The following is a 14,859-nucleotide window of genomic DNA, read 5'->3' as shown; positions in this document are numbered from 1 at the left end:
CGACGCTGGGTGCAGCCGTGGCGGTGGCTGGGCGGGAGGCGGGCCCGACGCAGGTAGACTCCAGCCGGTTCGCCTAGAAGTGGTGGCCAGAGCCCTAATATGGAGCTCCGTCTCCCAGGGCCGGGCTCCCCGCCGCCTGCGTGGCTCATTGTCCTCGCTCACCTTCCTTCCGCGAGCTGGGCTCCGAGCACGAGTCCCCTCCTGCCCTCTTCCCTTGGGAGCTCGTATTCTGATCACCGAAACCTCTACCCGGCTTTATTCCGCTCCGCAGTGTTCACCCTTAACGCACCATCCACGCACTCCGTTCGTTCACCTCCCGAGAGGTGAGGGTTTTCTACATCTCTTCCATCTGCCGCAGGCGGTCAGACCCTTGGGATAAACAAGCGACGTGCAGACTCCAGCCATCCCAAAGTAAGTTGAGATAAAAGCCTGGAGCACTGAAATGAGCAGAGACCCATGAGCAGAGACCCAAGACAACCCTAACAACCGGTTCAAACTTGGCCTGACAGCACTCACAGCAGGGGCACAGGGTAATCGCAATGCACTGTTTGCCTTTTGCCCTCGTATAGTTTTCTGATCTTGGGACCTTTTCCAAGCCAATAATTTCCAAAATTATTTTACCCAAGGTAATGGCAGTTTTAAGACATAAATAGGACAGACCATGTAAAGAAAGCACTTAGCACCAAGCCAGGACATTACATAGTACTTTATAAAGGAAGTTTCTAACGACAGAATCCTGATTCCACCTTCTATTTATATGGAGCTTTGGGCAAATCATCTATTCTTTCAAACCTATTTCCACATCCATAGTAACAATAATCATATTTTCCCCCCCAAAATAGTACTTAAAATGTTAATGATGAAAAGAAACTATACCATGTGGAAATTAAAGTGATGCCTTTTGTTCATTATCCTCAAGATTATAAAAAACAACAACAGACGCTTACAGCAGCTGTAATTACTCATAAAACATGGACATGTCTCATACATAAAAGAAATTTGGTATTTGACAAATGTGAATTAACAACCATTAACATATAAAACACAGAATACTGTTTTTAAAAAGAATTGTTTATTTACTGAACCTGGGGCATATATTAGATACACAACCAATTTTAAATTTACATTTTTTAATTCAATTTTGAAGTGTTTTCACACACAAAAAAAAGAAATTGGTATGCAACAGTTGTCCTAAGGTGAAACAGTCACCTTATCGATAAACTGTTGCAAGTATTTTCACCCAAGGCTGAAAAATTGTGTCCTGAACATGAAAACCTGTAACAAATTTAAATTAATTATATAAAACTTGTTACTTGTAGTTTTCCCCTTGCAAAGACTCAAGAAAAAAAAAATGTACAAGTAACTAATATACATCGGTCACAACATAATCCTGGATCATTTCCACACCAAAACCCGATGCTCCTTTAATTTTAAACCCATCATCAGAGATCAAGAGAAAGTCTTTTCATTTTATATAAAACGAAATTCACATGTACCAAAAAAGAAAGACCCAGGAGAAACAAAAACAAAAACCCTAGTGCTGACACTGATACTCAGTGTCTTAAAGTGGCCCAAAGGCCACTCTCAAAAATAAAATAGTGGCTGTATATCACTGCAATGAAACCCAAGAGGCTTTAACCCTTTGGCATCAGAAACCCAGATTTTTTCCAATTGAATGAACACTTCCCACGTGCCAAGCGTGAAAAAGGGGCTGTGCCAGTGCAGAAAAGAAAAGCTAGCATTTGCTCAAATACCCAGAGAATCGACTTTTCAGAGACTTCTTATGAGGTTAGGCGGAAACAAACAAACAAAAAAAAAGATTATTAGCTGCTTGTGTCATCAATATTTGTGGAGGTGATTGAGTCCTAAGGTCATATGTAAAAATTTGGGGCAAGTCTTTTGTGTAAAACAAAACAAAAAGACCAAATATAAACACACCCAGCCTGATAGTACACTCCCCAGTCAGATAGCACTGCCATTAGGCTGGGCAGAAAATGTCAAGATTCAGACTGTTGCTTCACTCCATGAGTCAACAAAATGAAACTTTAACGACTTGAACCACAGGATGAGGGAGTCCAAAGAATGCAGCCATTTTAGTAAAGTACCATCAGGCTTTGTGTTGCTTTCCTGCATTTACTACAAAAGGGAAATAAGACATAATAAAGACTATACTCCTATATTTCATTTACAGTGTTTTGAGTTCTGAAAGGACCTGTATGATAGAGGCAACATTCAAATAAGAAATTTTATGCCAATCAAATGTCAAATTTTCACTACAACTTTCCTAAGAAGGTTTTTCCCCCAAAATCTATTAATCACAAAGAAACATAAGCTGTGAATGTACAGTTCAGAAAATAAAAATGTAGAAACTAATGACATTATTATGACCAAGATGTTTGGTAAACAAGTGAATTGTGAGTTTGGGATCATCAGGAAAAGGCCTTTTAAACAACCCTCCGGACTTCAAAAAATCTCTTCAGGTAGTAGATCTGTCCCAATGTCATGGCAACTAGAACAAGAGCTTCAAAGAAGGACCAAAGGACCACTCTGCTGTTTGTGTTGTCATTGACTGTTGAGGACAAACAAACAAACAAACAAACAAAATTTAATAACTCCGCAAAAAGGCACAGGCATCATCAACTAGCTCCTAGTTGTGAGTGAATGTAACAGGTGCACACCATTCACAGTACTCTAAACACTTCTGTCCCAAGCAACTAAACACTCTCCGAGGCAGAGATTGTTAGCTTTACAAAGGACCTTAAATATTCACTGAGGGCAAGCCCACTGCACTATGTATAGCAAACCGGAAAGAAAAGAGACTTGCCCATGTCACGCTTCTAGGGTTTATACCCAACCCAACCTCTTTTCTATCTATAGATAGAAAATGTTCTCCTGCATTATAATCTTTTTTTGGTGAATCAGAAAATTGTTTTAAAAATTTAAGGATTTATATCAAGAACATAGATTTATATAAAATGCACTATTTACACTAAGCCGAAATATGTGAACCCAAGTGTCTTTTTCCTTAAATATTTATTCAACAAATATTTACTAAGCACCTACCATGTACCTAGATGCATGAGGCTTCTCAGTTTCATGGAGCAGTTACTATCAGACTGTCAATACAAGACAAACTTCTCACCATTTATCCCATTCTAAAGCTAAGAATCTGACCCTTAAAGTAAAAGCCATGACTACACTATTCATTTACTCTACTCACTCTCTCACAATCTTTGAAGTCAGAGTGACTTGTTACTAAGCTAGTCAGTATTTCCACTTTTCTGCAAATAGCCAAATATTGAAAACAATCACAATTAGCAACATTATGTTAATCAGCTAACTGACATACTCTTAGATATACACTGTTTATTAAAAGATCAACTAGATTGTAACAGCTATTGGACCATCATTCAAAAAGAAGTGAAAAGCAATTAACATTTTTCCAAAAGGAAAACCTTATGGTTCCCTCAAAAGTTGTGCAATTTATAAGAGTAAGAACAGATACAAAATTAAAAATATAAACTAGAACTCCAAAAGCTATCAAAATCACTAAAATTTTAGAATTAATTCCATGATATGAAATTTTACTTTTGCTGAAAATCTAGTAAACAATTTTTATCATAATTGTGAATGAATGCTATTTTAGTATTGTGTCTGAAAGAGGAATGGTTGAATAAATTCTTTTAAAATATTAAGCAACTATTAGTATGTTTTAGAGACACAGAAAAATGTGATTCATTTTGTTTTGTGTGAGTGGGGAATGAACCTAGTGGTGTTTTACCACTGAAATAAAGGTATTAGTGTCCATCTACAACTAAAAATATATTTTTAAAAAAAAGGTATTACAACACTGAAGTAAACAAAAGATCTCACTGTGTTCATCTCTGAGGAATCAATGCTGTTGAAAAAAATATATGAAAAACAATACTGTTGGAATTAAAATGTATATCTGAAAGTTCAATTCTATACATTACTACAGGTTGAGCATTCCTAATCCCAAAATCTGAAATGCTCCAAAACCCAAAATTATTTGTGCTCTAATGCAAGGCTTAAAAAGTTTCACAGTCCCAGCCAGACGCAGTGGCACATGCCTGTAGTGGCTCAGGAGTCCAAGGAAAGAGCACTCGAAGTTCAAGGTCAGTCTCAGGAACTCAGTGAGGGCCTAAGCAACTTAGTGAGACCCTGTCTTAAAAATAAAAAATAAGTGATAGGGTTGTAGCTCAGTGGTAGAGCACTTGCCTAGCATGTGTGAGGCACTGGGTTTGATTCTCAACACTGCACATAGATAAGTAAAATAAAGGTCTACTGACAACTAAAATTATATATATATATATATATATATTTAAAAAAAAAAAACAAAAACCTGCAAAGCAGTGAATGCCCTTAGCTCTTTGATTTTCTTCAGGGCCCTTCCCACCCAAGAATGGGCTGGCTCCAACCTGGGAGCAGGTCAACCAACAAATAGGTCCCTAGCCATCCCTGAGGGTGAGGAGATGGAGAGTGGTAGGGGAGGATTTAGACAAACTGCTCCTTTTCGAGTTCCTCCTCCTTCCACTCCCTATCCCAAACTCAGAAAAAAGAATCCCAACTTAAATTGCTGTGCACATACAGATAAGAGCTTGCTCCCATTGAAATCTATCCCCAGGAGCTACTTGGACAAAGACAGACACAAGAACAGGTGTGGACCTGGTATAAAATATGGTATCTGGTCTGTGTGTCAACAGGGCACCTGTTAATTTTAAATGCAAAAACATAATATTTAATGCTCTATCTTGTATCAATCAAACTTTTGCAACCTACCACAAACTCCAATCACTTTTTCCACATAAAAATGTATTCCAAATTTCTAATTTACAAAATGGTGATCCCAAACTGATCTTTTTCTGATTTTTCTATTTTTTTTTTTTAATTTTTAGTTGTAGATGAACACAATACCTTTATTTTTTATGTGGTGCTGAGGACTGAACCCAGTGCCTCACACATGCTAGGCAAGTGCTCGACCACTAAGCCACAGCTGCAGCCCATGTTTTTTCCTATTCTAACTGGAGTTAATCTTCTTCAATTTTAGGGAATAAAATACGTTAAATTTTAGTGTCTGGTATAGGTTTCAGGTACATGACTAAAAAGTAATAAAATATCAATTTACAGTGGTTTTCCCTGCTGCTCTGCTTATTCCTTAGCTAATCAGAAGATTTTAAATTTTCTTAAAATTTAAAAGCTCTTTAAAACTTATGCTCAATCTTTTTGTAATTTTTTTTTTTTTGTAGTTGTAAATGGACAACTTGTTTAAGGATCAAATCCAGTGGCAAGCACTATGCTACTGAGCCCCAGCCCTTATTCTCAATCTTTAAAAAAAAAAAAAAAAACTTTTATTTTTATGTGGTGCTGAAGATCAAACCCAGTGCCTCACACATGCTAGGCAAGCATTCTCCCGCTGAGCCACAACCCCAACCCCTTACTCAATCTTTATAGCATTTTGTGATATAGAACAAATGTCCTGATAATAATAAACTAGTTTAGAATAAAGTTCTACAAATGTGTATACTCAAAAAACATCTTTATATGGGCTGGGGATGTGGCTCAACCGGTAGCGTGCTCGCCTGGCATGCGTGCGGCCTGGGTTCGATCCTCAGCACCACATACAAAGAAAGATGTTGTGTCCACCAAAAAATAAAAATAAATAAATAAATATTTAAATAAAAAAAAAAAAAAAAAACATCTTTATGTAGGTGATTTTTTTAAAGTCAAAGTTTTAGCACATTATGTCTGCTGGCAGCTAGGTGCAGCCCTTCAACATGGGATACTGCCACAAAGATAAACCAGTACTCACTGGCTCTGTGTATCCTCTCCCGGACTTCCATATACTCCTGTTCGTGCTTTACAGCTGTCATTGCCACTGCCAGTTCATTAATCATTTCTTCTAGCTTGTTCTGGTGAGCTACAGAAGGATTTGAAAACAGATTAGCATACATCTGTCAATCTCTTTTGATAACTACTTTTTACATAATAAAATATACTTCAGAGAAGGTATAGAAAGGAAGCAACTTTCAGAAATGTGGTTCAAACATCAATTAAACCACTGATGACAATTAATTATCTGAGCATTTTCCAAGGCCCATTCCCAGTAGAAAAACCTCTTTCAGAGTAAGAAACATACCATATAATGCTTCCTAAGTAAAAATTTCCCTAAGAAATTTCTTCTAGTCAAATGCTGCTGTTGTTTACTAACAAAAAAGTAAAAGATTGAAAAAGAAAATATACAGAAAAAATACATATATATCTGCCAGGTGCAATGGCACAGGTCTATAATCCCAGTTACTACAGAGACTAAGACAGGAAGATGATAAGTTCAAGGCCAACATGAGCAAATTATTGACGTGCTGAAGATGTAGCTCAGTGGTAGAGCACTTACTTGCCTAGTGTGGGAAGCCCTAGGTTCAAACCAAACCCAGTGCCACAAAAAAAGTAAGTCCTATAAGTAACAATAAAATATGGGGCTGGGGTTGTAGCTCAGTGGTAGAGCGCTTGCCTAGCATATGTGAGACACTGGGTTCGCACTTCAGGACCACATAAAAATAAAAAGATAAAATATTGTGTCCATCTGCAACTGAAAATATTTTTAAAAAAACAAGAATGGGCTGAGGTTATGGCTCAGTGGTAGAGCACTCACCTCGAACATTCGAGGCCCTGGGTTCGATCCTTAGCACCACATAAAAATAAATAAATAACTAAAATAAAGTTATTGTGTACAACTACAAAAACACTTAAAAAAAGACAATAAGAAAAAGTACAAGGTACTTTAAAAAGAAACAATAAAATATAACTGAAATCTACTTAATTTTTTTTTTTTTATTTGTTGATGGATCTTTATTTACTTATGTGCAGTACTGAGACTCAAACCCAGTGCCATCACTTAACTTGATGGGCCTGGTGGCACATTCCTGTAAATCCCAGAGATTTGGAAGTCTGGGGGATTAACAAGGTCCAGGCCAGCCTTACAAATTTAGCAAGGTCCTAAGCAACTTAGCCAGACCCTATCTCAAAAAAAAAAAAAGGGCTGGGGATGTGGCTCAGTGGTTAAGTGTTCCTGGGTTCAATCCCCAGTACAAAAAAAAAAGAATAACATAACTCTGTTAACTTAGGAGCAGTACCCAAACAGACTTTTAAACTCTATGTAACTGGACAGGGAAAAACAGGAAAACACACTTAGGAAACTGGGAACCAACTCTAACATTCATCTGTGACAAAGTAATTATGTCACTATAGTGAAGAACAGCAAGCACTGTAAGTAAAGCAAGTCTCTCAGCTGCACAAGTCTGCAACAAAGTATCCTCTTTTATCAAAAATGAAAACAAGGGCTGGGGATGTGGCTCAAGCGGTAGCCCGCTCGCCTGGCATGCGTGCGGCCTGGGTTCGATCCTCAGCACCACATACCAACAAAGATGTTGTATCCGCGGAGAACTAAAAAATAAATATTTTTAAAAAAAATTCTCTCTCTCTCTCACTCTGTCTCCTCTCTCTCTCTCTCTTTAAAAAAAAAAAATGAAAACAAGATACTGTTCCTTAAAAATATGCTTTTGGGTAGTGCTATATTAGAACAAGGAAAAAACAGGCAGGAAAGAAATAGCACAAGGAAAAACTCTAAGGGGAAGGGGAGAATCTCTTTACTCTTGCCCAAATCTGGGATTCCAGTTTACAATGGATCATCCTAAATTTAAGAAAAATCACAGACCCCCACCATTTGAGGCAGTTCAACTGGAATCTTAAGTCACCCCTCACCAGCTTTACTATGGAAGCCCCCATGCACTCTGTGGAACCTCTAGAGCAGGGTTTCTCAGAGTAGCACTGTTGACATTTTGGACCAAGTGTCCCATGTTTACTATAAGAGCCAGCAGATGCACTGGAGGATATTTAGCAGCATCCATAGTCTCTAGCCCTTAGATGCCAGTAACATCCACCCACCACCATCTTGTCTCGAGAACCAAAAACATCTTCAGATATTGCCAAAGATCCTTAAGCAGCAGAGATCATCTCTACTCAAGAACCACTGCTTTAGAGGAAAGCTCAATTTGACAGCTGCCATTGACAAGTAAAAGCAAAATTTTATACATTGTGTTAAAGGATTACTTATTATATATTCATCAGCCAATATTTTTTAACCATTTAAATAGGACGAATTTTCAGAAAACAAACTCAAAGCCTTTTAAAACTTCTCTCTTCAAAAATTGGCTAAGCCTAGGCTGGGGTTGTGGCTCAGCAGTAGAGCGCTTGCCTAGCATGGGCAAGGCCCTGGGTTCGATCCTCAGCAACATATAAAAAATAAATAAAATAAAAATAAAGGTATTGTGTCCAACTACAACTAAAAAATAAATAATTTTTAAAAATTGGCTGAGCCTGCCAGGCACAGTGCACATACTCATAATTCCAGCAACTAGGGGAGCTGAGGCAGGATTGCAAATTCCAGGTCAGCCTCAGCAATTTAGCAAGACCCTAAGCAACTTAGCAAGACACTACCTCAAAATAAAAAATGAAAAGGGCTGGAAACATGGCACAGTGATTAAGCACCTCTGGGTTCAATCCTCAGTACCAAAATAAAACAAGGGAAAAAAAAAAGAATTAACCAACTCAACTTTGTAAATAGTCCTGAAAAATGAACAAAAGAATGAACAAAAGAACTACGTGGTACAATTCTCTAGATTCTGAAGATTTCCTAACAAAACTCTTTACCTTCTTTATGATGCTAGTACTCTACTAACTGTTCAATATCTGGGATATAAGTTATCATGCTAATACTATAATCCATGTTAAACTGCTGGTTTCCAAAAACCTAGCATTTACTGTGGCAACAAAAATTTTTTAAATGTGCAAGCAATTTATCCTAATCAGGGTTCACTGCTGGTCAGTTGAGCAATGAACAACCTAACTGAACATATGACCAAAGAATTTCTCATCTTAGCTACAAATGCTTCCAAATGAATTTTATAATTTTTTTTTTTAGTTATACATGGACATGATATCTTTGTTTATTTTTATGTGGTACTGAAGATCAAACCCACTGCCTCACATGCTTGAGGCAAGCGCTCTGCCACTAAGCCACAACCCCAGCACCCAACTGCATTTTATATCCAACCAAGCTTCAAGTTAGAAACTTCAATAGTAAACAAGCATATAAAACATCTCCTATGATGTCAAAAGCACCTCTTGCAATAAGCTATATTTAATCAAGACTTTTTCTTATCTAGTTACAATTGAATCTTTCCATCTTTGAATATTCATTTTAAAGAAACAAAGATGTTCCTACCAAAATGTCAATCATCAGCTGCTAAGGACTTAGTGTTATTAGTTTAAAATAACCTAGCCTATATCTCCTGTCAATGAAATAAAAAACAACCTAATTAGTTGTACTTTTTTTTTAAGAGAAAAAACACTCTCATGCCACAAACTGAGGTTAGAGAAAAAGAAATCATAAATTAGACATTAGCAAACAAAAAGATGCAAAAAGACAGGATGCTATCAAAAAACAATCCACATACCATCCCAGGTATCTCCACCACCTAAAGAAAAGAGTAAAATATGAACAGAAAAGGCAACAGAAAGTTTAGCTAATCTAGTCATGTCTACAAATGTGCAATTGAATATATATATATATATATATATATATATATATACACACACACACACACACACACACACACACCCCAATATTAACAAATTAACAGAACATAAGACACATACAAACTAAGTAATCACAAGAACACGGAGACAGAAAAGCTGCCAGAGGGGCAACCATAAAGAATGAAAAACTAAATATTAACTTTGAAAAACTATGTTAATTAGGGGACCTGCACAGGTAAAGACATTTCACATAAGGTTTTTGGTTTAACAGTTAATGAACCTGGAATAAGAAAAAAATAAGTACTCCATTCAGATGGATAAAAGTGTATAGAGTTAAAATTAGAATGTAATACCATCTTTCAACTATTCATCTCACCTTCTGTTTCCATGTCTTGTCCTTTTGGAGCCTCCCCAATGTCAATGGTGAACATCACTATCTTGGGAGTCATGGTAGACATCCTATTACTAAAACAAAACTTGTATGTTCCATCCATGTGAGCAGCAAATGTGTACTTCCCACTAGACTCTCGGTCTCCTTTATAAATTCCTTTATTGTCAGGTCCTGTAATCTGGAGGCAGGAGAGAAATACATAAAATGTCACAAAAGATCTCAAAAATCAAACTTTGTAAGAAGGGTCTATCAGTAGTAGGAAATTTACTAATATGTAACTTTCACTTAACTCAAATTAGAGTAACCACTCAATTCCAATTCTCCCATTTAATGAGACAATGGTGAACTAGACTGCACTCTAAAGCACCTTTTAGCTCCTATCACATTTGTGTCTTATTTGTCCAACTAAAACTTGCAACTCTCAGAAACAGAAACCACACCTCACCCATGATCTCAAACTGGCCTAATGCCATCAATAATATGTCACTTGTATGGCTGATGTTGAAATCCAAGAGAAAAAAAAATCTCTTTAGAATTATTTTCTTTGAAGTACTACGAACTGAACTCAGAACAACATACGTGACAGGTATACACTTTAACAATGAGCCACCGCTCCAGAGCTTTTTATTTTCATTCAAGGTCTTTCTGGGTTGCCAGGGTGGTCTGGAACTCACAATCCTCCTGCCTCAGCCTCCCCAGTAGTTGGGCTTACAGGCCTATGCCACCTACACCCAGCTGAAATGTGTATTTTTTACAAAGTCACGTTTGAAGGTTCTACTGCCAGAAAAAACAAAGGAATGTGCTTTATCTGATATGCCCGTGACGGCTTTGGGAAAGAAAAAAAATACTAATGTTAAAATTAGAAGACCCAAATTCTCATCTCAGCTTGTTAATATAGAAAGCCTCTTTCACCTATGAAACAGGAGCCCAGATAACTGTCCTCCTAAATCTTTGCTAATTTGATCAGCCTCTCTTTGCTTTTGGATCGCACTTGTGCCCAGCGCGTGCCCAGTTCTACTGTCCAATGGAAAACCATTAATCCAGCTAGTCCCGCTGGCAGGAGAACTCAAACATCAATCACACTTGGTTTCCTGGAAAGAAAAATTTAGCGGCAAATTTTCCCTTTTTTTTTTTGGGGGGGGGGGAGGGAGTGGTTGGAGTTCGGGAGTTGTTGGTGCCTCCACGACACTCTGCCTCCAGACAGTTCACGGCACCCACAACCTTCGACGTGCCACCCCGCCCGCCTCCCGGGGCTGCGGACCGGGAGCGCAAAAGCCTAACTCGCGCCGCTTCCCCGACAGCTCTCCGCCTACTTTCCCAGGAGCTTCCTCGCCGCGCTGCCCGTGAGCGCGCCAGACAGAGGGGAGCAGGGCCGGCCGCGGGGATCTGCCGCCGCACAGCGCCCCGGCCGCGCCCGGGCCGCAGCTGACACGCGGCACTGAGTCCACCGGGCTAGGTGAGCAGCTCCGCCGGAACCCGGCGACCAGCTGAGAACGCAAAGCCGCCGGGAGCGGCGCGGTGCCCGGGGTCGCCCGGAATGCGGGCGGGTCGCCAGGACCGTTGGGGTCGCTGGCACGGGGGTAGCCGGCCGCGGGCCTCCCCGGCCGCGCCCTGACGCCCCGGCCGCGCCCCGCGCGCCCCCAACCCCCGAGCGGCGCCGGAGCCGGCCCGGGCCGCGGGCAGCGCGCCCGCACCTCCACGTCGATGTCCAGGAAGCCTCCCTCCGCCACCTCGAAGATGAGGCCCATCTTAGTGCCCGAGGTGACCCGCTCGAAGAAGCACTCCTCGGCGTGCGCGTCGATGCTGACGAAGTAGCCCGAGGCCGTGGCCAGAAGAGCGGCCAGGAGCACCAGGAGCTCAGCGACCGTCACCATGGTGGGGCTGGGGCCGAAGCCAGGACCCGGACCGCGGCCTCCAAAGCCGCCGCCGCCGCCGCCACCGCTGCCTCCACAGCCGCCGCTGCCTTAGCTCCGCCCCTTCCGGCTGCGCCACCCGCGGGGGCTGATGCGGGCGCCGTGGATTGGCGGGCACCGGCAGCTGCCACGTAACGGAACCACGGCGGCCGCCGAGGGCCTTACAGGCTCCGTGCGCACCGCGTCTGGACGGCGACTCCAAAAGGACAAAAACCATCATCCCCAGTCCTTTCGCGTTCAAAGTAAAGTTTATGTGAACTTCCCGAGAAAGTGTTAGCATCAAGAAGTTTCCCAATTTCCCCTTTCTCTCTCTCTTTTTTTTTTTTTTTTTAGGATTCTCCAGGAAGGTGGCGAAAGATTTGAAGGCAGAGATAGGAGTGGAGGGAAAGTAGAAGCCAAGAGCTATAAGGGGTTTTGTTGCCCCTCACCCACTTTCATCACCTTGTTTACCTGGGGATGGGAGGCTTGGGGACGCGTGCAGACGCCGAGGCACCTCCGGAGCGAACTCCCTGGGTGACAGAGATACACCTACATGGTGGATTCCTGGGTGTTTTAGGGACTGGGAGTGTGACTCAGTAGTAGTGTTTTTCTGGCATGCCTGAGGCCCTGAGTTCGATCCCCATTCAACGCAAAAAAAAAAAAAAAGAAAAAGAAAGAAACTGCGTTTGGTTAACACTAATGCACCTTATTTTGCTGTATGCATGTAAGATCTTCACTGACAAAAACAATTACCATGTTTAAATTCCCTCAAAATAGAATTCTCCCCATTCCCCCAAAGTCTTGCTACCTCTCCACACCCCCTTAGCTCTTGCGAACTGCTGGGATTGTTGTTTCTGACCTCTGCCTCGGGGCGTTGTCCTACTTGTCCCTCCAAAAGTCTATGTCCGACTCTTCTCTGAAATGTTCCTAGACATCCCTCTGCCCAATAGGAGTCCCTTCCTCTGCGCTTGCAACACAGATTTGTTCTTACTGGACTAAGGTTATTTACTAATCTGTGCCAGTAGGGTATTAAGCTCCAGTCTTGGAAGTATGATGTCCCCTCAGTCCCTACTTCGCCGCCACAAATGACTTGGCTCATTACATGTGAGTTGAGTTCATCAAACTAACCCTGGAAAGTGGAACCCGGGTTGCTGCTCCCTTTGGGGCACAGCTATGTGACTTGATTATATTCCATCTCCTGAGCCTCGGTTTCCTTCTCTGTGAAAAGGATTGACACCACATAACTTGCAAATTTTTTTACAAAGAAATGATTTTTTTCCCCAAAGCCCAACAGGCAATAGGGGGCAGTAGTGGCCCAACATCCAGTCCCGCTTGACGAGTCAAGATATCAGGTGCAGCTTCCTTGAGGAAGACTTGAGGGTTCCAACAGTGGCCCAGTTTTTGCAGTCTCCAGGCCTTCAGAGAGCCTACTTTCCCTGGCAGGTCAGTTATATAGAAAAGTGACAAGAACAATTTTATATAATCTATAAATTCAATGCTCATTTTTAATTTTGAACCAATTAATATTTTTTAAAAGATCTTTATTTATTTTATTTGTTTATTTTTATGTGGTGCTGAGGATGGAACCCAGTACCTCACAAGTGCAAGGCAAGCGCTATACCGCTGAGCTATAACCTCAGCCCCACCAATTAATGTTTTAACTGCATCTCTCAGGGATTTAAAATGCGGACACTTAGCATCTCAGTGGGACATAATCATAGGGGTTTTTGTTGTTGTACTTTGTTTTGTTTGTTTGTCGAGACTGGGTCTCCCTAAATTGGGGAGGCTGGTCCTCAAGACCATCCTGCCTCAGACTTCTGGGCCTGTGGAATTATAGGTGTGCACCACCACACTTAGTTTGAGTTGCATATTGTGGGGGTTTATTATATAAATGAGGGGACCCTAACTCAAATGCCTTCAATGATCAGGTAGTTTATTGCATAAGCAAGAGGGAGTAAAGAGGATTGTGACAAACTAAATCTCATGAATGTTGTAGCGAAATATGTTCCGTTCCAGACAGGCACAGTGGTGCACACCTGTAATCCCAACAATTTGGGAGTCTTGGAGAGGAGGATGGCAAATTTGAGATCAGCCTTAGCAATTTAGTGAGACCTGGTCTAGATGAATTTAAAAAGTGGCTGGGGAAGTAATTCAGTGGTACAATGACCTGGACTGAATTCCAGGATCAAAAAAATAAAAATACAATCAATTCCAATTTTTTAAAACATACTAGTGGCTAAAGATGTAGCCGGAAAGCATCTGTAAGTTTACTTTATTGATTGATTGATTGATTGATTGATAGGTACAAGGGATTGAATTCAGGGACACTCGGCCACTGAGCCACATCTCCAGCCCTATTTTGTATCTTATTTATAGACAGGGTCTCAGTGAGTTGCTTAACACCTCTCTATTGCTGAGACTGGCTTTGAACTCACAATTCACTGGGATTACAGGCATGCGCCCAGAAAGTTTACCTCTTATATTATGAAAGTAATTGTCCATGTTATGTCCAAGTAGAAAAGTGGAAAAGAGGGGCTGGGGATGTGGCTCAAGCGGTAGCGCGCTCGCCTGGCATGCGTGCGGCCCGGGTTCGATCCTCAGCACCACATACATACAAACAAAGATGCTGTGTCCGCCAAGAACTAAAAAATAAATATTAAAAAAAAAGAAAAGTGGAAAAGAGATAAAGGTAATGCTAAACATAGTACTTTAAAATAATCACTTATCAGGGGCTGGGATTGTAGCTCAGTGGTAGAGCAGCTTGCCTAGCATGTGTGAGGCACTGGGTTCAATTCTCAGCACTGCATGTAAATAAATAAAAAATAAAGGTCCATGGACAACTAAAAGAAATATTAAAAAAAATTACTACCAACCACGAGTTGTGTTTCTTCTCATAATTTTCATTTAATTTTTGTGTTGTTGAAGCCACATAATTTTCATTTAATTTTTGTGTTGTTGAAG

General features: G+C 40.7%; 1 protein-coding gene across 1 annotated transcript; it reads right to left on the bottom strand.

The window, feature by feature from the left end:
* Positions 1 to 1,053: 1,053 nt before the first annotated feature.
* TMED2 (transmembrane p24 trafficking protein 2) lies at positions 1,054 to 12,007 on the bottom strand. Its single transcript, XM_081288465.1, has 5 exons — positions 11,701 to 12,007; positions 9,992 to 10,184; positions 9,534 to 9,554; positions 5,831 to 5,938; positions 1,054 to 2,569 (listed from the first exon to the last, which is right to left on the bottom strand). The coding sequence occupies exons 1-5, from the start codon at positions 11,878 to 11,880 to the stop codon at positions 2,445 to 2,447; spliced, it is 627 nt and encodes a 208-aa protein (XP_081144591.1). The 5' UTR covers positions 11,881 to 12,007; the 3' UTR covers positions 1,054 to 2,444.
* Positions 12,008 to 14,859: the final 2,852 nt, after the last annotated feature.

Source organism: Spermophilus citellus (genome assembly GCF_964194105.1).
Source record: "Spermophilus citellus genome assembly, chromosome: 3".
NCBI classification, from domain to species: Eukaryota; Metazoa; Chordata; class Mammalia; order Rodentia; family Sciuridae; genus Spermophilus; species Spermophilus citellus.
The sequence above is the reverse complement of the archived record's forward strand: the minus strand, read 5'-3'. Positions and strand labels throughout refer to the sequence as shown.